This window comes from Rhinoderma darwinii, chromosome 3 (assembly GCF_050947455.1).
Source record: "Rhinoderma darwinii isolate aRhiDar2 chromosome 3, aRhiDar2.hap1, whole genome shotgun sequence".
Classification (NCBI taxonomy): Eukaryota; Metazoa; Chordata; class Amphibia; order Anura; family Rhinodermatidae; genus Rhinoderma; species Rhinoderma darwinii.
The window spans coordinates 98,258,711-98,284,341 of record NC_134689.1 but is presented as its reverse complement, the minus strand read 5'-3'; the positions used below and the strand labels follow the sequence as shown (position 1 = coordinate 98,284,341).

At 38.1% G+C, this 25,631-nt stretch overlaps 1 protein-coding gene and 1 long non-coding RNA gene across 2 annotated transcripts in view; one reads left to right on the top strand and one right to left on the bottom strand.

Moving 5' to 3' along the window:
* Positions 1-1,399, top strand: part of NKX2-5 (NK2 homeobox 5) — a 3,253-nt gene extending 1,854 nt beyond the window's left edge. Inside the window, exon 2 of the mRNA XM_075860023.1 lies at positions 759-1,399. Within this exon, the coding sequence (XP_075716138.1) occupies positions 759-1,363 (605 nt within the window). The 3' untranslated portion in view covers positions 1,364-1,399. The remainder of the gene's footprint in view (positions 1-758) is intronic.
* The window catches only part of LOC142751052 (uncharacterized), a 66,178-nt gene that overhangs the window by 3,992 nt on the left and 36,555 nt on the right, over positions 1-25,631 (bottom strand). Inside the window, exons 2-3 of the long non-coding RNA XR_012882693.1 lie at positions 9,722-9,935; positions 7,688-7,815 (exon numbers count right to left, since the gene is read on the bottom strand). This is a non-coding gene — a long non-coding RNA (uncharacterized LOC142751052). The remainder of the gene's footprint in view (positions 1-7,687; positions 7,816-9,721; positions 9,936-25,631) is intronic.

The following is a 25,631-nucleotide window of genomic DNA, read 5'->3' as shown; positions in this document are numbered from 1 at the left end:
AGGTTAGGGAATTACATTAAATTATGAACTGTTATGAGGAATGCTTAAGACAAAAAGAGAGATTTATTTATAAATGGGCACAAACTAAGGTTTATGTCCACGATAATAAACGACACACAACTTACCTGTAATTACATGATAGATAGATAGATAGATAGATAGATAGATAGATAGATAGATAGATAGATAGATAGATAGATAGATAGATAGATAGATAGATAGATAGATAGATAGATAGATAGATAGATAGATAGATAGATGATAGATAGATAGATAGATAGATAGATAGATAGATAGATAGATAGATAGATAGATAGATAGATAGATAGATAGATAGATAGATAGATAGATAGATAGATAGATAGATAATAGATATGAGATAGATAGAAATTAGATATGAGATAGATAGAAATTAGATATGAGATAGATAGATAGATAGATAGATAGATAGATAGATAGATAGATAGATAGATAGATAGATAGATAGATAGATAGATAGATAGATAGATATGAGATAGATAGATATGAGATAGATAGATAGATAGATAGATAGATAGATAGATAGATAGATAGATAGATAGATAGATAGATAGATAGATAGATAGATAGATAGATATGAGATAGATAGATATGAGATAGATAGATAGATAGATAGATAGATAGATAGATAGATAGATAGATAGATAGATAGATAGATAGATAGATAGATAGATAAAATAATGCTATTACCTTTAATTAATTTTGGTTTATTTTTATAGATCTCTGCTCTTTGCAGAAAAATTTGGAAACTGATAAGCGGGACTTAGAAGACCCAGACCGACCAAGGCAAAGAAAAAGAAGGAAGCCCAGGGTGCTGTTCTCACAAGCCCAGGTCTATGAACTGGAAAGAAGATTCAAACAGCAGAAGTATCTGTCAGCCCCTGAGAGAGACCATTTAGCCAATGTTTTGAAGCTCACATCCACACAGGTGAAAATCTGGTTCCAGAACAGAAGGTACAAATGCAAAAGACAAAGACAAGATCAAACTTTGGAAATGGTGGGCCTTCCACCACCAAGGAGGATAGCAGTACCAGTTCTGGTGAGAGATGGCAAACCTTGCTTGGGAGAGTCCTCTCCCTACAGTTCCCCATATAATGTCAGTATTAACCCCTACAGTTACAACACTTATCCTCCCTACTCTAACTACAGTAATCCAGCCTGCAGTGGCAGTTACAACTGCAGTTACTCATCCATGCCAAGCATGCAACCCACCTCAGCTGGTAATAACTTCATGAATTTTAGTGTGGGGGACTTAAACACTGTGCAGACACCCATTCAGCAGGCAAGCAGTGTATCTGCACTCCATGGTATCCGAGCTTGGTAGAACTTGACTAGAGGCCATTCTGAAAGCACTAAACAAAATGGTGGCACGGACTATATAGACTGGAACCTTCATTGAGCAAAAATTCTGTCCTGCATCTTACAAAGAATAGATGTGACTTTAACCCCTTGGTGTGAGATTGAAAATTGAGAATTAACAAAGGACAATTTGGAATGTTGGACAGGACCAGTATACAGAATATCCACATCTTTTATTTTGTGTAGTTTTCAGTTGTTAGCATCACCAATATATTTACAGATTATCCAAGTGTGTCATTTGGTTTATTTAATCCCAGGAGGCTTAAGCAATAAATACATGCACCCAAAGTGTCACGCTGATCATAACTTTTGGGGAAATGTTGAAAGTCTAAAAACAGAGAAAATTAATTCCTGGCAGTTTTGTCTTTTAGATGTTTGCTCGCTGTATATGATATTTTACGCTATAGAAGGTTCTCAATGAGCCTCTAAAATCCGAACAGGTTTAGTTTGGAATTTACTAAACTATAAACCATTAATGAGATAGAATATGTTATACAGATTTAATATAATTAGAAGATAACTTAAAATGATGTTGGTTATTTTATACATAGGTAATGTCGGCAGTAATTGAACCACTCAGGTCTGCGCCACGTGGGAGCCAATAGTTTGTTTCATGGCAGAACAGCAGGTCTGTTATTGTTGGTGCCAGTTGGCCCAGGGCATGAACTGATAGGTACCGATCAGGAAAAAAATAATCTGAAATTTTGTTGTAAAATAATGTTGTTGGGTTTTTTTTTGTTATATTTTTTGTTACATTAAATTATTTTCTTTTTTTTTTCAGTTAACATTAGGCTTTATCATCTGGTGTGTGTACATAACATAATGCAATATTATATTGGTTGTTACATTTTGCATAAATTCAGAATGCATTCTTTTTATAAAATGCTGAGCTGAAAATTCTTGGAAAGTTCCCATGAAAAATAAACTCAAACATAAGTACTGAGGTCATTGTACGGTGAGAAATAAAAATAATATTTTATGCCACTTGTGTAAAGTATAAATGCATGTACATATGTAGAAATAAATACAAATTGATGAAAATTTGATTCCTGCAAAAGCTAGATTGAGAAAAAGGTGTGTGCCGATGTTTATCTAATCTAATTGATTTTAGTTGAAGAAAAATAAATTTTTGGGTTACATAAAATATGCATATAATAATTTTTTCAGCGGCAATTGAATACATATCATTAGTTGAACGCAAATCACTATAGGGTCTTAAGGGCAGACATACAAAGCTTAAAGATTTAGATTTCAAACCAACTTGATGAATATGTATACCTTTTTCATTGAATTGTGTAAAAAAGTTGACAGATAATTTAGGTCTAAATTATTTGCCCAAAAACTTTATGAATCTCTGTTTGCATTACATCAAGCCAAGGAAGAAACCCCAGAAATAAGTTATACATAGTTTTGGGCATTGAAAACGAAACATAAATACAAAACATAAATGAAACTGACATAAACAACTAAATATAAAATGTTATTTTTATATATTATTTTTTATTATTTTATTTTTTTACATGTAAACAAATGCAAATAGAGATACCCCAGTTCAAAAATTCACTTGCAAATTACTTAATCTTTTTCCCATAGACCCATTAAAATATTACCCAGATATTCTGGGCTTCATTGGGAAAGTGTTGTTCATCCCATTCATCATATTACCAAAAATACTATTTTGGTAAAGAAGAACAAATTGAACCATAGAAGGCAATTTTATACTAGCGCGATTATCAAAATTAAAGTTGTGGATTGATTGAGATGCATGCTGGAAATTAGCTTGATTTAGTAATAAATTACGTCATACATATTAATTAACCGATGAATGCGACATTTTTTCATTGCACATTTATATAAACAGAAATGTAATTATAGAATTTTTATTATAAGGCCTCCTTCACACTTTGTTTTTGTTACATTTTAAAACGCATTTAAAAAAAAACATAAAGTGTTTTTAATGGAGTTTTCTACATGCGTGTTTAGCGGCATTTTAGTGGCATATTTAAGTTTTTTCCAGGCGTTTTGAATGTTCTATTGAAAAGTCTATGGGGAAAAATGAAAGAAAAAATGCCATACCTAGAGCATGTTGGGTTTCTCATATTTTACTATAGACTTTTTATTAACATCTGGCCAGTGTTTTAGCCAAAAAGAAAAACGCAGCAAAAAATACCACGAAAAAAAAAATACTATGAAAAACACGGCTAAACACTGTGTGAAACCAACCAAAGAATTCTAAATATTTAAAATGTGCAAACTAGGAATCCATGTAACATAATGCAAATCTATCCAATATATTTTGTAGCTTATCAATATGCTAGGACACCATTGATTGGGATATAAATATATATCTATATTTTTTTATATATATATATATATATATATATATATATATATATATATGTATGTATATATATTTTTATATATATATATATATAAAATTATGTATATATATATATATATATATATATATATATATATATATATATATATATATATATATATATATATATATGGATATCTATATATATATATATATTTATATATATAAAGATATATCTATATATATATATATATATATAGATGTATATATATATATATGATGCAGATACATACGTGCCTTTTAAAGGTGGAATTACATTTTCTATATATATTAGGAACTGTAATTCCACCTTAAAATATGCATATACTTGCAACATGTTCATGAAAGTAGTTTGCAACTATTTTTATGCTATTCCAAACAAACAAATATGACTTGATACAAGATTAAACTTTCTGTGCATACTGTAGGTATCACAACTGAGAGAAAGCCGCACCATTTTTCCATTTCCAAATTTGCAGAATTTTATATTGAACCTCCTCAGTGTTCAATAGTAGAATTTATACCTGTTAGTAAAGGTTAAAACACATCTATATGTGGATAACATTGAACAATTATTGAATTGCCAGCTAATATTTGAGGATAATAAGGAGTAATGTACCCTTAATAAAAGCTGTAAGGATAGTAAAAGTCTATTCAGATTACTATAATTTATATGAATGTCCCCGAACCTACAATTTCATAACATTGTGCAGTCAGAGAAGTGAAAAGTAATGTCTAACATCCATATGTGATCTTGGTAATGGCTACATTATTCTCTGCTTGCTCACTTGGAATATCTACAAGTGAACTATGACCTGCCTTGCCCTCCAGGGTCAGTAGTGAAGAGCTCACCATGTAACCTGCTCTGCAAGTTTTTATTCTTTTTCTTTGAATCTGCTTTTTCTCAAATGGACTTTTGCTGTCACATGAGCTTCTGGTGTTTTGGTGTGTTGTGTAAATACCTGCTACAGACAGATTTGGGGTCATTTGTGCAACACTTTTTGGATGCTCCTGAATTTAACACATTCATTAATATATTGTACATACATTTATTGCAACCTGTACTGCAGAAAAGTCTGTGCAATAACTGTAGGCTGCCATATTTATCCATCTTTTGGCTTCATGCACAAAGCAGTGTCCCCATATGATAGAAAATTGCACATGAGAATGGAAACATACAGTAAAAACAGTATTGCCCCATAAAGCTTTATTAGGCTATGTTCACACGGAGTATTTTGCCGAGTTTTTTGACGCGGAAAAAGCGTCGCAAAACTCGGCAAAAACGGCCCTAAAATGCCTCCCATTGACTTCAATGGGAGGCGTCGGCGTCTTTTTCCCGCGAGCAGTAAAACTGCCTCGCGGGAAAAAGAAGCGACATGCCCTATCTTCGGGCGTTTACGCCTCTGACCTCCCATTGACTTCAATGGGAGGCAGAGAAAGTGGATTTTGCTGTGTTTTATGCCCGCGGCGCTCAATGGCCGCGGGCGAAAAAACGGCGCGAAAATCGCCGCGAAAATCGGCGTGCAGGGAGAGGAAAATCTGCCTCAAACTTCCAAACAGAATTTTGAGGCAGATATTCCTCCTGCAAAATACTCCGTGTGAACATAGCCTTATGGGTACTGTATTATATATCCATGCAACACAGAAGATGTACAGAATCCTAACTTAGCTGTGTGCATGAGCTCTAATTTTTTTCAGGAAAACGGCATCAGCTTCTAGTTACTGCATAGGCTGTATATAAGTTGTGCCCAGCCAATAGTTTTATGTCTTAGCCAGACACTACTGATGACAAAGTTGTACACTGGTTAGGCGTCCATAGCTGGAGAAAAAAAAACGCTTCATGCATTGTTTTTATGTCTGTCACAACTGATGCCACCGGGCACAAAACTGTACCCATGGGAAAACTGTAGGTTCAGTTTTGTCATCAGATTCTCTACTAGTATAAAAAAGTCAAAATCACGATTGGAGGGCCGGACATATGTGAAGGGGGCTTAAGCCATGCCCCTTGTTCTAAAACCGTCATGGTTGTCAGCATTTGAGGTAAAAATGAAGTAAAATGTTAGTAAATATGTAACATGAAATGTATACCATGTTACATGACCCTTATTATATTTGTCCTTATCCTTTCTTTATTTGCTGTCATGCTTTAGGATGTTGATTTTATTGGGATTAATGAAAAATCCTAAATTATTTTTATTATTATGAGGTTATTCCTAGGAGCCTGTAGTTGGTAGTATGGTTTTGGAGAGCTGGTATAAGTAGTTGTCTTCTATATAATGTAGGATTTTAGCTGTGTGAATACTCCATTCATGGCTTACATAGCAGTTGGATGAGGGATAGATTCAGATATGGCTTGGCAGAATGAAATAATATGGAGGTGGATAAGGTGAGGATGTATAGAACAAGTATGAGTGAAGGAAGGAGAGTTATGTCATTGTTATTGGGTTAACCTTCAGTAGTCCTGTTAAGTAGCTAAAATATTTGTTACATTTTCTATATTAAAAAAACCAACTAAAGGGCCCATATTGCTGTACTGACACATTAATAGAGTCTGCATCCTGTCATTGGGCCAGCACTAGTGGAAATCGAATAAAAACATTAGTAACTTATTTTCTTCTTATAATTTTACAGTTGTTGTTTTGCTGATTTTCTTGTTTATGAATTAAAACGTTTTGGAATTCTTGTTGTTTATGTTAAAGTTTGATTTGCTACATTTTTCCAACTGAAATTGATAGGCCCTTGAAAACAGAAGTTCAAAAAGTACAGGATGATCTCTTAAGTATGTCAGCAAGATAGTGCTGACAAGACAGAGAGGTGTTAAACTTAGGAAAAATCCTGTATAAGTAGGTCATACAAATAGACCTAGGACAACCTCTAAATAGGAACATTAGATGTAAAGGTTTAAACTGAAGCACAAAATACAATCAGCAAAGAGGTTATATCTTATTATAGTATGAAAGCAAGCAGAGGTGTAGTAACAGGGGGTGTAGAGGTAGCAGTCGCACCTGGGCCCCCGGTGGTGGAAGTAGTTTAAAGGCTCCTCTGCCTATGAAGGCACTAGTATTATAAATGGCTTTGCATGGTAGCCCCGGAGCGTAAAGTTACAACTCTGAAAACAAGTAATTGGTTGTTTAGTATAATATAAATTTGGCACCGTAATGGTAAAATGTTTTTAGAAACATAGCAAAAATGCAATTGTTTTTTTACATTGTCCCACTGGGGAAATTCTACTATGTTGGCTTTGATTCAAGGCATTGAACTCATATCTAAGAATTGGTGTTAAATGATTCACTATCAAACAAATCAATTTTTCAGACTACCTGATTATTTTTAAGGGGAAGCTGCTAAGTGTTCCTAGCACAAGTTTTTATACAAAAGACCTAAAACTGTTTGTAAAAAATCTTTGGAAAAGTATACACGTCCCTTGAACATAATGTAAAAAGTCTCTGCTTGAAAAAAAGCCAAAATTATTCATAGCCTTCCTATATTAACACAACGGAAAACGCAAACAAACCCTTCACCCATTCTCTTCATTTAGAGAACTAGACTATTTTTCAAACATTTTATAATGCAGATTTCAAGTAGTGGTTTATTCCTAAAAGTCACTGTTTCCAAGATATGTTATCAAGTAGTGCCCAGCACTCCAGATCCAAGAATTATACAGCAAATATTTATCCATCAGAACTTAGTGATCAGAGCATTAAGGGGGTTCTCTGGTACTTAAATATTGATAACCCATTCTTAGAATACGCCATCAACGTTTGATTGGTGGGAGTCTGACCTCTTGAACCCCCGCCGATCATCATAATAAAGGGAATGCTCTTCAGCTTTTAGAGAACCCCTTTAAACATGTACTCTGGAAAGCATATTTATCGATTGGTCCGTTCATAATGGACATCCGGTAAATAGTTATGCACTTCAATTTCTTACCGGTAGCTTTCTTCTTGAATTATAAGCTCAGCTCCATTCCTTCGGTTATCCCACGTGACTCGCACTCTAGCTCTCCAAATCATACAGCGTCATCAGTGTGGACTGGAAGTCAGTCTTTCAATGCATTCCTATGAGACTCACATAAAACATCTGATAATTTTGGAATATATTATAATTTAGATCCAGTTAATGGTACATGTAGGCATTATAAACAGTAATGTGTTCCTCAAGGCTTACGGGTGTTATGTTAAACTATTCATGCATACATGGTACATTATGAATTAGAAAAGATTTGGCAAACAGTCAGCCGGCTACCGTTTCTTTTATTTAGCCCACATTGTAGATATGGAATGTCATTGCCTTATTACTTAACGTGATATGTATACGAGGTAAGGATGTGTATATACTAATTTCATAAATTCTCATTTCTCATGCCTATCTCCAAATCACAAAATAGTGGCTTTAATCTGACTTGCAACATTTTGTCACACTTATGCACATTTAAGCAGCAGATATGCAGATACCCATAGCAGCCAATTAGCAATTAGATGACTTTATTTACCTTGCACGACATAGATAATGTGAGATATTTATTCACTGATTACTGAACATTTGCATTTATACTGATGTTAATCCTGGTAGTTTCTTCCTTGGCCCACAATAGGTCCAACATTTCTGTTATCCATTCCCGATCATTGCCCTGTGTAAACAGGGCAGTGATCGGCCAGTGAACGAGCAAACGCTGATTTAATCTTTAATGTTGCCCTGAAAATTATTGTTGTCGGCAGCACATCTGCCTGTGTAAACAGGGGGTTTTCTGCTGACATTATGTAAACAGTATGGGGACAGAATGATCGCATTAATGATTGTTCTTCCCCAAAGAATTTACATTGGCCCATGTAAAGGGCCTTTAAATAAGTGCCCATCGACCTGTAATTATCGGCGATCGATGATTGTTATGGGCACATATCCGCCCATGTAAACCCAGCCATACACATACGGTGCAGAACAATTTTGGTAAAATCAGAAGTAAGCTTTTATGTTGTCAGAAATGGCAAATGTCATTTGATGTCTGGGGCTATCTGACAGCAGATTTGAGGCCTCAAAACTACTGAAAGCAAAATATAGGGGAGAGGGAGGGCATTGTAACTATACCTTTTGTCTCGGTCATGCAAGTGGCATGATAGAGAAATTAATGTTTAATTCCCCCAGCTCCACGGGTGCTTCATGGCTCTCCTCAGGGAATGATGCCATCCCCTCCCCACTGAGTGACGGGTCTAGTGGTCTCCTGATTGGACGCTAGAGCTGTCACTCAGAGCAGAGAGTGGCACTTGCAACCGCGGTGTAGGGGTAATTAAACTCGGTCCTACAATTTGCATGACCGAGATAAAAGGTATCGTTACAAAGCCTTCCCCTGTATAGCGTTGTCAGCAGTTTCGAGGCCTCAAACCTGCCGACAGATTCCTTTTAACTTGGCCATATATGGCTTGATCCTAGATGGATTTTAGGATCTGGTCATCTTACTATATAGTGGTGCTAAATAGAGCTTTTGATGGCTGGTGCTTGTTACTGCTCCTGGACAAATATTTTTTCAATTTGTTTTTATCTTTTTTAAACAAAGTTTGAAAGCATAACTTTTAAAAAAAATTTTTTAAGAAACAAGGTAACAGATGATACATTGGGAGTTGAAGGAGTGGAATGGTGGCATCATGTCCTCAATTATGTTCATGAATTTCCAATATGTTTGAAGCACATGCTTTCTTACAGGAAAGTGAAGAATGTTGTTCACAAATTATACGCTGCTGCTGGTAAGATTTTGTAAGCAGTGCATAATAGGTCCGAGTATGGACAGTTATTTTAGTCTCTGTTGGTGTCAATGAGATATCTGCCCAGTTCTGGCCACCCTCAGTACCTGGTCTACCTTGATTTGTATAAAAAAAACGTGACAAGAGTGAATTAGTGATAAAAGACGAGACATGAATAATTAGAGCTAGACCCAAAATCAATAATTGAAATGACATAAACACCGTATACCTGGACATAGGCGGCTATTACTTGTTCTTTTTCTCCATTTCCCGCACCATGTAGTAGAGAAGGACCACATGTTCTTTGGACCATTCTTTGATTTGTAACAGGGGAATTGGGTCAACCTGAGCAAAGTCCTTTCTTAAGGCCCAGTAGGAGTGGTAAACATGCCCTTGACAATAGACCGTTCGGTTACTTTTGTTTCCACAGATGACAGCTAACACTGGGGCACAAATACAGAAAATATTATAAATATTGTTCATCCTTAATTATTTGATTGCTATATGGAAAGTCAGGTGTGCCAAAATAAAACTGTGAGTAAATCCCTAATATTATGCTGGCTCAGTGTCCAGGCTCCATGCCCAAATACGCCAATATATCACCCCTAATTGAACTATTCAATTCTTCCTATAAACAACAGACGCCTCACAAATGTTGAAAATGATATTAAATTCTGCTGAAGGAAAATGAAAAAAAAAAAAGCTTAATAAAATATAAATGTAAAATTAAAACTTTTTTTGTCTCTAACGGGTTTTCCGAGCTCCAGGTTGATTTCAGAAAACATCTTTATTATACCGGATGTATGGAAATAAAAATCTGTCAGTTATACTTCATAGCTGATGCCTCTCCCATACGCTTATCCTCTGGGAAGTCATGTCAAGATCTCCCGTCACATGACTCTGGCACCCATTTATGGCAGGGATTTAGAAAAACCCCTTTAATATTTACTCACCAGATTTTTCGGACTATAAGACGCACCTGACTATAAGACGCACCCAGGTTTTAGACAACATAAAATAGTAAAAAGTTTCATATTTTACTTCTTTTAGGGCGGGTTCACACGTGGCGGAATTTCACTTAAATTCCGCTGCGGACACTCCGCAGCGTTAATCCGCAGCGGTGCCGTTTGTCCATTGACTTACACTTTAATTTAGCAGTGTTCGTTTAGACAAGGCGTAAAATTCCGCTGCGGAGCATAGGCTGCGGAGCGGAATTTGGTGTCCGCAGCATGCTCTGTCTGTTGCGGAGCAGTGGCGGACTCATGGCGGAATTTCTCCATTGACTTCAATGGAGAGTCAAAATTCCGCAATGAAGTCCGCAGATCTTATGTGTGCTGCGGAGCGTATTGGTTTTACTACCATGACATTTCTTCATTCTGGCTGGACCTATGTATTTCTAGGTCTACAGCCAGACTGAAGAAGTCAATGGGGCTCCCGTAATGACGGGAGCGTTGCTAGGAGACGTCTGTAAATAGTCACTGTCCAGGGTGCTGAAAGAGTTAAGCGATCGGCAGTAACTGTTTCTGCACCCGGGACAGTGACTACCGATCTCAATATACATGTATCTGTAAAAAAACATATAAGTTCATACTTACCGAGAACTCCCTGCGTCTGTCTCCAGTCCGGCCTCCCAGGATGACGTTTCAGTCTAAGTGACGGCTGCAGCCAATCACAGGCCAAGCACAGGCTGCAGCGGTCACATGGACTGGCGCGTCATCCAGGGAGGTCGGGCTGGATGCCGAAAGAGGGACGCGTCACCAAGACAACGGCCGGTAAGTATGAAAATCGTTTACTTTCACTAGGGAAAGTGCTGTCCCTTCTCTCTATCCTGCACTGATAGGGAGAAGGGAAGCACTTTTCCCGCAGTCCGCAGCAGCTAGTCCGCATCAATGTACTGCACATTTTGTGCAGATCCGCAGCAGAATCTGCAACGCAGATTCTGTGCGGCATTGATGCGGACAGTTGCGGAGGAAATCCGCCACGTGTGGTCATGCCCTTACAAAGAAAAAACTTTTGGTTAAAAAAAATAATTTGTTCAGTTTCACCACATTCTGAGAGCCATAACTTATATTTTTCCACTGTTTGAGCGGTGTGAAGGCTTCGTTTTTGCGGGACGAGCTGTAGTGTTTATTAGCCCAATTTTTTTGGTACATACGATTTTTTTTTATCACTTTCTATTTCATTCTTTTTAGCGCTATGGTGACGAAAAGACAATGATTCTGGGGTTTTAAATAAAAAAAATTACGCCGTTCACTGTGTGAGTCAAATAATGCTATATTGTAATAGTTTCAGACTTTTATGGACGCAGCGATACCAATATTTTTATGATTTTTTTATTTTTACATTGTGCTTGGTGAAAAATGGTCAAAGGTTTTTTTTTTTAGCTTTAAAAAGTTTTTGACACTCCTGAAAATGTATCTAACTTTTTTTTTTACACATGTTATTAGTTCCCCATGGGTACTTGAACCAGCAATCATTAGATCGCTGGTATAATACATGCAATACATGGATGAATTACGGAAACAGCGTAACTCGCTGAGTTACCCTGTTTCCGTAACTTGTCCATGTATTGCATGTATTGTACCAGCGATCTAATGATTGCTGGTTCAAGTACCCTAGGGGAACTAAGGAAAACCCTAGGGTAACCAGGAAGTGGCCGGGAGACAGCGGAGCCGGCTAAGATAGAACGGGGTCTAGGGGGCCCCCGTTCTAGAGATAGATGCAGGTCCCAGAGGTGGGACCTGCATCTATCTGACATTTATGACATATCCTGTGGATATGTCATAAATGTCATTCATGTTAAAACCACTATAAATGCCGCGGTCATTATTGACCGCGGCATTTAATTAGTTAAATGGCCAGGAACAGTTCCATTGCTGTTCCTGGCCGTTAGAGCAGCGTGTCAGAAGCTGACACCTGCAGTGTCTGGAACAGGCTCAGTGTGTGAGCCCGCTCCATACATCATCCCCCTCCAGCTCCATGATGTGTCGGCACATCACAGGTTGGGAAGGGGTTAAGTAAGGAGCGGTCAGGGGGCCCGGTGCTGCCGGGTCCCTTGACTGACGACTATAAGACGCAGGGACTTTTTAGCAAGATTTATTCTTGCTAAGAACTGCATCTTATAGTCCGAAAAATGCGGTATGTATTTATTTTCCATTGCGTTACAGAACCACCGCGCTGTATAGAGTTTATTAATCACATAAGTGTATCAATAAGAAATAAACATAAATATTAATAACATTACAAACATTATTATTCTTGTCAACAAATCTATGTGCCCCTTTTGTCATGGTTGCCCACCCATGTCTGTGTGTAGGCTTGGTCATGTGAGCGAGCGCATGTTAATGGCTAAGTACACATTTGCAGGGTATTTTTATTTTAATAGGTCAGTCAGTGTGTTTGGTGTAACTTTATAATTTTTATTAAAAATTAGTTTTACTTTTTTTTATTATTCTCTATACACAGAGAATACAGTGCAGATGTATCTTAAAAAGTAAAACAAATTTTTTATAAAAATTATTTAGAAAGTTGCACTAATCACACTGATACACCTTTTTATATATATAAAAAAAAAATGCCATTCCAAGATATACATAACCTTTAATGCTGTATGGTTTCTTCTCATGTGGCCAGCAGCTAAATATCCCTGTATGACCATTTATATGATTATAGTGATTACAGCTTCTGCATTGGAGACCAAGGAATGTTTCACTGCTGAGATTAACGTTACAGTTGTCCATTCTGATGACATGTATCAACAACTGCACTAGGCCGGTGGTAAAATGAAATAGAGACAAAAGCCATTTTTAGAGCCATAGATTAAAGTGAGCTGTAACATTTCATCTTAAACAGAATTAGGAAGCCCATGGTGGAAAATATATATCATTAATAAAGATTAATATTACTTTTATTGGATCTTACTAGGAAGTCAAGGTGGGTAATAATACACAGATGGTATTTTCTTGAATTCACGTCTATTCCTTTGCCGTAGAAAATAGTAGCATATAGATTGATAAAAACATCTTTCACATTCCTCATTTGAAGCCTTAGTCCATATTTTATCTAAAAGGCCTTGAGCCCACCCTGGACATTCTTGAATCTCACATATACATTACCTGCTACCATCACTTTCAGATTAAAGTACAACAAATCCCCAAAAGTTAATATCTGCAGGGAACCCTGAATTCACTGAACATGTCCTAGAGATCACACAGCGATATTAATATATGATGTCAGAGGTCTCTGTTCAGAAGCTGACATCTTTAAAGAGGACCTGTCACCTCTTCTGACATGTCTATTTTAGTAAATACTTGTATTCACCATGAAATAACAATTCTGGAACATCTTTTCATAGAACTCTGCTTTGTGCCACTTCTCTGTTTTTCCTCCTAGAAATTTATGAATAAAAGGACAACTGGGTGTTAGCATTTTCTTGTCAACGGTTCGTGTCCTTACATAGTCTGACTCTGTCAGCACATATTGGACATTGTCAGCCTAGGTGGGAACACACCCCCAACTGGCTCCACACAGTTGTCAATTTATTCATAAATTTCTAGTAGGAATAACTGAGGAATGGCACAATGTAGAATTCTAAAAAAAGATGCTTCAGAATTGTTATTTCAAAAGGAATGTAGCAATTTACTGAAATAGAGGTGGCAGGTCCTCTTTATGTCAGTAAAATTAAAGTAATACTGTTACAACTCTGTAAATAATGTAAACTATTTTAACAACACTGTACTTTGTTACAAAATAAATAAACAATATGATGAATAAGTAGATTTTATAAATATATCGTTTTTAGATTAAAAAATATTTTTGTAATATCAGATTCACATCAATAAAATACAATCTGAACATAAACAATTTACGAAGACATGCACTATTACTATGACCTAAAACATGTACCTGTTTGTTTGTTTTTTATCACTTTACCTGTGATGTCATTTCATTTCAATACAAAAAATATATAAGTTAAAAGTTTTGCTTTTGAGCATAATAAATACAAAAAAAGTTATTTGGCCTTATCTAATATGGCATGGTAAAATAAAGACGCATATGGTTTTGGTACAGACTAAAAGAAACTGAGGACATTTTATATATTTGTAAGTATGTTGTGTACTTGAACTGTAACCTTTTAGTCCTTCTTTAACCTTTTCACTGTATGACCCTTTTCCAAAACAAAAAGGAAAAAAAAAATATGCCTTGCTTCAGTGTATTGTTACATGATAGTGTGTAGAAAGTGTAGAGTGGACTCTGGTGAGGAACTGGTTAAGTAGAAGGAAATTTCCCAGGAGCTAAATGAAGAAGAGAAAGAGATTCACCTAGGATAAAAAGGCGCTGACTTTAATTACCCTTAAGTATTACAGTAGTCACTATCAAATGTCAATTATTGGAGTGAGAAACAACAAACATTGTAATTCACATACAGTCAAAACATCCTCTAAGTGTTTGAGATGTTATCAATTGTTGATAACGCAATTAGAGAGTCCTGTAGCAGCTCCTTGCCCTACTATCTGCCCCATCAGTAAACAGAGAAGGAGACAGCATGGCTGTGTCCCTGGGACACAGGATGAGAAGCCGTCAGGGAACTGGAGCGTCTTTCCTGTGACACTCACCCAAAGAGCTTGTCTGTAACACCTTCCATACCATAGATACTGGCCGACTCTGGGGACAGTGATGGGTGATAGAACTTTACTGATTCCAAATCAATTCTTCTACAGACAAGTCCGTGCTGCTCTTTTGTTGTGCAGGGGAATTTTTCCATTGTGTGGCAGTCCAAACTTAACCAAAGGTCAAGAAGATATGGCTTGATATAACCAATGTGTAGTGGCCTGAGTAAATTGCAGTGCCTGACAAAACAGTAAACTCATAAATACGACAACAGCAATCAAAAATGATGGTTTCTACTGGTATTGAAAAAAACTTGTCACTTTTTTATAATAATTATCAAACATGATACCACTATTATTATTATTACTATTATTATTATTATTATTATTATTATCACCATTATTTAACATTGATCTTTTAATAGAGGAGAGAAGGCCCCACAACAATAATTAAGATGGTCTCTCATGACTGGAGATGGTTCACTCCCACATGCTCCCCATTCAGATAAAGGAGAACACTTTTTGACCATACGCAACCCTTGCAGGAGAGAAGAGTGGCATGAAGGGTAGCTATTGCATCCCCTCTATTTTTTGGGGAAAGCCCTTGGGGATAACCAACCTCACCTGTCCTTCCTCCTCTTCTATAAATGTTAAAGCAGCTTTAATGGATCTGTATCTATAGTAAGGCCAAAAGTGCTGGAGTTGCGATACTATTCCGACAATATCAAATGCTATCACAGTGTATTTATTGTACATAGAAGTGATGACGCAACACTCAAAATGGAGCCCCCTTCTTGATCTATGTTCACATTATCAAACCCCTACATCCAGAGACAGTGCTTATCCATCACCATCCCTTGGTTTTAAGGGGAAAAAAAAGAAAAGTACTAGTGAGCATTGGGTCTGTCCTACCACTCTTTTTATAGCTTTTATAGACTGAAGAGAGAGGAAGTCATGTGAAAATCCACATTTCCCATGGAGTAGAGGGAGAAGCCTAATAGCCCCTGCGATGCCCGTCAGAATTATTTCAGTGTATTATATGAGCGATCATCAGATCACATAGTCTAGTCCCATAATGGGACAGAATTTTTAATTTTTTTAAAAAAAGTTCAATATAGTTCCTAAAAATTTAAAACAAAAGGTAAAATAGAATCAAACACAAAATAACTTTTTTTCCCCAATAAAAATGCTTTATTATGTCAAAAATTATAAAGAAAAAACTATACATAATTGGTATTGCCGCATCCAAAACGACTCAAACTATAAAATGATAACTAACTTAACCTGCAGAGCGTAGACCATAAAAATGTAAATAAAAAAGAATGCCAGAATTTATGCTTTTTGTTCAACCCGCCTCCCAAAAAGCGGAAATAAAAAGTGATCAAATAGTCGCATTTACCACAAAATGGTAGCAATTAAAACATCAATATAAACTGCAAAGAACAAGCCCTCTCAGAACTTCGTTGACGAAAAAATAAAAATGTTATGGCTCTCAGAATATTGTGACACCAAAACATGGTGGTTTTATTTTAATTAATGTGGTCGCGTTGCGATGGCGACATGACAGTTGCAAGAAATTACGTTCAAAATAACATACAGTGCTGACATATCCCCTCATAGAGGTTTCCTCATTGGAAATTCCTCTAACCACACCTACTAGAAATATGGTTCTTCTCATGCAGACCTCTTAAATTATCTATGGTTATGCTCACTCATACACTCCTTTTGAATACTGATAAGAAAATTTGTGTCAGATCACCTATGGCCCTTTTGTCCGAACACGTTGGAATGGGAATTATTTAGCCGCATTCTAGATTGGAAAAAAATTTATTCGCTTTTTTAAATTTCTCCAGCTGCACACAAGGCAATTCTACAATATGTCTCTCTAAAAAAGTAACTGCGAAACGCGCTTTAAGTGCGATCAATAGATTGATCTGTATATAATTTTTGCCCTTGAATGCGATGCTGGTGAGGAGAGATCATCTTTGTGAACTGATCGTTACTATGTACTATTGGTTAGGGTTTCGCCTCTAATCGTGTGTATATACTTTCCTTTTATGAACTACAGTCCCACTTCATGTATCTAATGCACCAATGCACTTTATTATTACTATTCTTATACTTACTTGCTGTTTGTGTATAACATACAACCAGCCTATTTTCTGCTTCAGTGTATGATATGCTCTGCCTCTTCATATTTTTTATATTGGTTGTTTATATGTGAACACTTTGATTATACACTTTGCCTGTTAGCGCTTGTTTGTAGGTTGTGAAATATTGGATAGGGACGTTCTCTCACACCCTACGTATCTTTCTGGACATGCTTTTCTTTCTATTCCGACATGGTTTGGGTGGAGGCCTCATTATGTAATAAAAAGAGAGTGACTCCATTTTTAAAACTGTGCGGAAGATTCATTAATCTCCAACCAACACATGTCAGACTGAAACTAAAATCCTGTTTTGGCCGCACAACCTAGTATATAAAACAACAAATTGCTGGTCTGATCCCTTGATATCTATAGGACTTTACTGTGTGGTTGTGGGTTTTTACTGCGCTAGGATGTCCATGCGTTCAGAATATACTCGCCTATTCCCTTTCCCACCTTCTATATACCTCTTATTCCCATAGCGATTATGTTATTTTGTACCTCAAAGTCTTTGAAGAGAACTCTCCGGCTTTCTGGATATATAGCTGAAATGGCTTCACTTATATTGCCATATTATTGCCTTTATCATTACCGACTCCAGACAATTTACCTGTTTGGGATGACTTTCTTTTCCAATTGTTTAAACTTAATAAAAAACAGTTTTTGCAAAACACAACGTTTTCAGAATTAGACTGGGGATCCTTGGACTCACCAGAAGAAGTAATTCTGAGGGTGCATCCTCCATCTATACAGAACATTTGTACGTCCACCTTTCATTTCAACATTATCTTTGTTTTTTTATTGCACACAGCACATATTAAAATAAATGTGTGTAAATAAACCCATAAGAAATAGCCCCTTGTGGCAAGTGACTGGCTCCAAAGTCAGCACCAATTGTTATTTTCTTCTGTCTTGGGGTTCTCTTTTATTAAGGGTCCATTATTGTGTCAGAGCCTGGGGCCACCAAAGGATCGGTGTATTCTGGTGGGCTAGTTCAACCATGAAGTGGACCTATGGTGAACAATTTAGAACTTAATTGTGCTATTATCACTGTGAGTTGTTTTATTCCTGTGTCAGCCATTTATGCTCCTTAGCACTTCTTGTGCTATGTACACACATAGCGGAATTGCTGGAGGTTTTACGTCCGGATTTGTAGATGGAAAATCTGCATCGTATTACAGTAGCAGGAAAGTAGATAAGATTTTGTAAAAATCTCATCCACATTCTGTCAGAAATTGACCTGCGTTGAAGATTTAATCCACATCATGTCATTTTATGCTGTGGAAAGATTGCGTATCTGTTGCTGATTTTCCCCACTAAGTTCAGTGGGAAAATGTAAATCCGCAAAAATGGCAAATGTTAAGTGTGGAATAGCAAAAACTGCAAGCAGAAAATAAAAAACCTTTTTCCACTTTAAAATAAAAAAAAAACCTTACTCACCTCCCCTGGCACTCTAGTAGCGAATTGTCCCGGCTCACCTGGCTGGTATCCATGTAGCCAGCCTCCTGGGATGACATTTCTTCGCATGTGACCAATGCAGCCAATCGTGCTATGGGAGCTCCAGGAAGGTGAGTATGGCCCCCCCATGCTGTTCTCCGCAGTAGGAAATCAGGCCAAATTTCTGCACCAAATTAAACACGATTTGGTGTGGACTTTCGGACAGAATTCCATGCAGAATCTGATACCCTTCCTTTGGTAGCTGGGTCCATTAAGTAAGCAAATGCCCCAATTCACTGCGCATTTTTCCCTGCCACCCATTCCTTTGCTAATGATCACGTTAATGATTGTCCAGTATAAATGCACAAAAATATCTATGATAAATGATATAACTATATTTTATAGTTAATCTTTGACGATGGTGCAGACGTAATAATTATCGCTGTTGGCGGAATTGGTAAATGTAAATACACCTCATATCAACATTAACAAAATAGTTGCATCCTTATGGGGTTAATATGTTATTGGTGGTTATTGTGTGATCCCCAGGGCCCCCACAACCAGCAAGGGGCTGTGGTGCTACAATCATATGCACAACTTCTTGTATGTGGCTGTGACTGGTACATTTGCTCAGCTCCATTAACCCCTTCCCCAGAGGCGTAGCTAGGTTCTCCTGCACCTGGGCAAAGATTCAGATTGGCGCCCCCCCCCCAACTTATTTCCCGACATCTCCTTCCCCCTCGACATGTTTGCTTTCTCTACCAATCAATGAGGTGTAATTTTTTTTTTCACTATTTTTTTAACGTAACTCGAGCATAAAAGCATTTCTACATTTTACAAGCGACATAGTTATATAATGTAATTAACATAAAAATTAATTAAAAGAAAATAAATTAAAGAGGACACCCACAGCCCCCTGTAGATAGCGCCACACACAGCCCCCCTTGTAGATAGTGCCACACACAGCCCCTCTCTTGTAGATAGTGCCACACACATCCCCCATTGTAGATAGCGCGCACACAGCCCCCTTTGTAAATAGCGCCACACAGCCCCCCTTGTAGATAGTGCCACACACATCCCCCCTTGTAGATAGCACACACACAGCCCCCTGTAGATAGCACCACACACAGCCCCCCTTGTAGATAGTGCCACACACATCCTCCTTGTAGATAGCGCCACACACAACCCCTCTCTTGTAGATAGTGCCACACACATCCCCCCTTGTAGATAGCGCAAACACAGCGCCCCTTGTAAATAGCGCCACACAGCCCCACTTGTATATAGCGCCACACACAGCCTGCTTCCCCCCTTGTAGATAGTGCCACACACAGTTCGCTGCCCAATTGTAAATAGCGCCACACTCCCCCCTTGTAAATAGTGCCACATTCCCCCCCCCCCCTTTTAAATAGCGCCACACTCCCGCCTTGTACTACCTACCGCTACCACTCTCCGCTCTGCCTGGTGTGACTTATCGGAAGAGCCGAGGAGGTCATGCGGCGGAGTTCCTTCTGACTAGGGTTGGTGACAGCCAGGGCCGGCCTTAGCTTGGATGGCGCCCTGTGCGAGACTCTCTATTGCCGCCCCTACACAAACCAAAAATTAACCACATATTTGGACACGCTGGAACATATATACTGTACATACATAAAGATAGATATTTAGACATACAGGCAAATATACATACATACAGGTAAATATATAGACGTACAGACACATATACGCACACACACCGGCAGATAAATACACAGACAGGGACATATACAAATACATAAAAGGCACAAATATACAAGCAAAAAGACACATTCACAAACAGACCCATATATACCCACATAGGCACATATATGCACAGTACAGATATTGTTGTAGATTTCACGTGCAGCCCTATGTAACACCACAGATAACACAGTGATAACTGAGTACAGATAATGTAGTAGATGTCACCTGCAGTCCTATGTAACACCACAGATAACACAGTGATAACTCTCTGTGTACAGATAATGTAGATGTTACCTGCAGTCCTATGTAACACCACAGATAACACAGTGATAACTCTCTGAGTACATATAATGTAGTAGTGTTACATGTAGTCCTATGTAACACCACAGATAACACAGTGATAACTCTCTGAGTACATATAATGTAGTAGATGTTACCTGCAGTGCTATGTAGCAACACAGGTAACACAGTGATAACTCTCTGAGTACATATAATGTAGTAGATGGTACCTGCAGTCCTATGTAACATCACAGATAACACACAGTGATAACCCTCTGAGTACATATAATGTAGTAGATGTTACCTGCAGTCCTATGTAGCACCACAGATAACACAGTGATAACTCTCTGAGTACAGATAATGTAGTAGATGTTACCTGCAATCCTATGTAACATCACAGATAACACAGTAATAACTCTCTGAGTACAGATAATGTAGTAGTGTTACCTGCAGTCCTATGTAACATCACAGATAACACAGTGATAACTCCCTGAGTACAGATAATGTAGTAGTGTTACCTGCAGTCCTATGTAACAGCACAGATAACACAGTGATAACTCTCTGAGTACAGATAATGTAGTAGATACAAGAGACAAACACATGCAGAGACACAGACACACACACACACACACACACACACACACACCCACACACACACACACACACACACACACACACTGTAACATATACACATACAAACACAGAGACACATACTGTATACACACTACACACACATATACACACACAGACACTCACCATGTCTCCTTGCTGGCAGGATCACAAGTTTCTTTCAGGACAGGCTGTGGGCGGAGCTTCCTCCTCTGCTTCTCGGCTGTTACTTACTCTGTGTGTGTAACAGCAGAGCACAGAGTAGAAGGAGAGCCCAGTGGCGCCCGCTACATGCTGGGAGGGTGCAGAACGGGAGTGGACCAGTCCAGTCCCCTGACCTGAGTCATCTGACCTCATGTCACTGACGTGAGGTCAGGTGACAGGTAAGGTGACTGGACTGGTCCACTCCCTGGCCGTCACAGACCCCAGTCAGAACGTCGCTGTGTGATTTCCTGGCTCTTCCTAAAGCTGCTGCATGTGTCCAACATACAGGGCGCCTATCAGCAGCGATCAGCTGCTCTGCGGCGCCCCCCCCCTTCCCTACCATCTAGTTGCGCCCGGGGCAAATGTCCCGCCTGCCCCCCATAGCTACGCCCCTGCCCTTCCCTCCTTAGCCACTTTTGACCTTCCTGACAGAGCCTCATTTTTCAAATCTGACATGTTTCAATTTATGTGGAAATAACTTCGGAATGCTTTAACCTATCCAAGCAATTCTGAGATTGTTTTCGTGTGACACATTGGACTTTATGTTACTGGCAAAATTTGCTTGATACATTCAGTATTTAAATGTAAAAAACACCAAAATGTAGCGAAAAATTTCAAAAATTAGCATTTTTCTATATTTAAATGTATCTGCTTGTAAGACAGGCAGTTATACCACACAAAATAGTCGCTAATTAACATCCCCCACATGTCTACATTAGATTGACATCGTTTTTTGAACATCCTTTTATTTTTCTAGGACGTTGCACGGCTTAGAACGCCTTTAGACGTTTCAGAGGAATTAAACCAAAGTAGAGGTGAAATTTACAAATTTCATTTTTAGTTGTTGCAGAAATTCATTTTTAATCCATTTTTTTTGTAACACAAAGTTTTACCAGAGAAACGCACTTTTAGGAAATATCCCACATGTGGCCCTAGTGTGCTAATGGACTGAAGCACCGGCCTCCGAAGCAAAGGAGCACCTAGTGGATTTTGGGCCTCCTTTTTATTAGAATATATTTTAGGCACCATGTTGGGTTTGAAGGGCTCTTGCGGTGCCAAAACAGTGGAAATCCCCCAAAAGTGACCCCATTTGGGAAACTACACCCCTTAAGGAAATTATCTAGGAGGTATAGTCAGCATTTTGACCCTACAGGTTTATTGCAGAAATTATTGGAAGTAGTACATGAAAATGGAAATCTACATTCTTTCAAAGAAAATGTAGGTTTAGCTAATTTCTTCTCATTTCCACAAGTACTAAAGGAGAAAAAGCACCACAAAATTTGTAAAACAATACCCCATATGTGGTAATAAACGGCTGTTTGGACACACGGCAGGGCTTAGAAGGGAAAGTGCGCCATTTGGCTTTTGGAGCTAAAATTTAGCAGGAATGGTTTTCGGAGGCCATGTCGCACAGCAGAGCACATATTTTGCTGGATTGGTTTCTTGACACCATGTCGCCTTTGCAAAGCCGCTAAGGTACCAGTACAGTGGAAACTACTCAAAAGGGACTCTATTTGTGATACTACATTCCTTGAGGAACTAATCTAGGGGTTTAGTGAGCATTTTGACCCCACAGGTGTTTCATAGATTTTATTAGAATTGGGCAGTGAAAATAAAAAAAAATCCTTTATCTTCAATAAGACGTAGTTTTAGCTGAACATTTTTAATTTTCTCAACAAATAAATGAAAAAAAAGCACCCCAAGACTTGTAAAGCAACTTCTCCTGTGTACGGCAATACCCCATATGTGGTCATAAACTGCTGTTTGGACACAGAGTACGGCTCAGAAGGGAAGGAGCGCCATTTGCTTTTGGAGTACAGATTTTGCTGGATTGGTTTCTGGGCGCTATGTCGCATTTGCAAAGTCCCTGTGAGACCAAAACAGTGGATCCCCCCCAGAAGTGACCCCATTTTGGAAACTACACCCCTCAAGGTATTCACCTAGGGGTGTAGTGAGCATATTAACCCCGCAGGTGATTGGCAGAAATTGGTGTGCACTCGATGTTGCAGAGTGAAAATGTGATTTTTTTTCCATAGATATGTCAATATGTTGTGTCCAGCTTGTGCCACCATAACAAGACCGCTCTCTTATTATTATGCTCTGTTTTCCGGTTTTAGAAACACCCTACATGTGGCCCTAATATTTTGCCTGGACATTCGACCAGGCTCAGGAGTGAAAGAGTACCATGTAAAATTAAAGCCTAATTTGGCAATTTGCAAAGTATTGGATCACAATTGCAGAGGCTCTGATGTGAAATAATAAAAGAAACTGTAGAGAAGTGGCCCCATTTTGGAAACTGCACCCCTCAAGTCATTTATTAAGGGGTGTAGTGAGCATTTTCATCCCACAGGCCTTTTCCATGAATGACTGCGTTGCGGAATGTGCAAAGTAAAAATTAAAATTTTTCCCTTTTCTCCAGCTTGTGCCACTGGAGACACACAGTGTATTGCTGGATTGGCTTCTGGGCGGTATGTCGCATTTGCAAAGTCCCTGTGGGACCAAAGCAGTGGATCCCCCCAGAAGTGACCCCATTTTGGAAACTACGCCCCTCAAGGTATTCACCTAGGGGTGTAGTGAGCATATTAACCCTGCAGGTGATTGGCAGAAATTGGTGTGCTATCGATATTGCAGAGCGAAAATGGGATTTTTTTCCATAGATATGCCAATATGTGGTGCCCAGCTTGTGCCACCATAACAAGACATCTCTCTTATTATTATGCTGTGTTTCCCGGTTTTAGAATCACCCTACATATGGCCCTAATCTATTGACTGGACATTTGACAGGGCTCAGGCGTGAGACAGTACCATGCGAAATTGAGGCCTAATTTGGCGATTTACACAGAATTTTTTCACAATTGCAGAGGCTCAGATGGGAAATAATAAAAGAAACCCCCCAGAAGTGACCCCATTTTAGAAACTACACCCCTCAAGGCATTTATTAAGGGGTATAGTGAGCATTTTCACCCCACAGGTCTTTTCCATAAATGAATGCGCTGCGGATGGTGCAAAGTAAAAATTAAAATTGTTCCCCAGATATGCCAATTCAGTGGCAAATATGTCGTGCCCAGCTTATGCCACTGTAGACACACACCCCAAAAATAGTTAAAAGGCATCTCCCAGGTATGGCGATGCCATATATGTGGAAGTAAACTGCTGTTTGGGCACACTGTAGGGCTCACATGGGTGGGAGCGCCATTTGGCTTTTGAAGCGTAGATTTTGCTTGGTAATAGTTTTGTTTGGAGTCTTACTGGTGTTTCCGTTTATAATGTGGGGCATATGTGAGCTGGTCAGAGTACATCAGGGGCATAGTCAGGTGGTTCCTGACTTATTGGAGACTTAACTATTTTTATTTTTTCATAGACTAAGTGGTATGCGGGCTGTTTTTTTGCAGGACAAGCTGTAGTTTTTATTGGTACCATTTTGGGGTAAATGCGACTTTTTGATCACTTTTTATCCTATTTTTTGAGAGGCAAAGTGACCAAAAAACAGCAATTCTGGCATAGTTTTTTTAGGGTTTTTTTATACAGCGTTCACCATGCGTTATAAATTACATGTTAATTTATTCTACGGGTCAGTACGATTCTGGCGATACCTAATTTATAGCACTTTTTTATGTTTTACAACTTTTTGCACAATAAAATTACTTTTGGAAAAAGAATGTATTTTGAACTTTTTAATTTTTTTGTCGACGGAGCTGTATAGGAGCTGTAAGATGAGCTATAGTTTTTATAGGCACCATTTTTTGATACATGCGACTTTTTGATCACTTTTTATTTCAATTTTTGTAGGGCAAAGTGACCAAAAACCAGAAATTTTGGCATTATTTATTACGTTTGTTTTTTACGCCATTCACCGCGTGGAACAAATACTATAATATTTTTATAGTTTAGGCCGTTACGGTTGCGGCGCTACCAAATATGTATGGTTTATTTCTTTTTTTCAATAATAAAGGACTTGATAAGGGAAAAAGGGCAATTGTGTTTTTACTTTTATTATATTTTTTACAACTTATTTTTCACCTTTTTTTTTTTTCACTTTTTTTACACTTTACTTTAGTCCCACTAGGGGACTTGAAGGTCCAACTGTCAAATTTTTTTTTCTAATACATTGCACTACCTACGTACTGCAATGTATTAG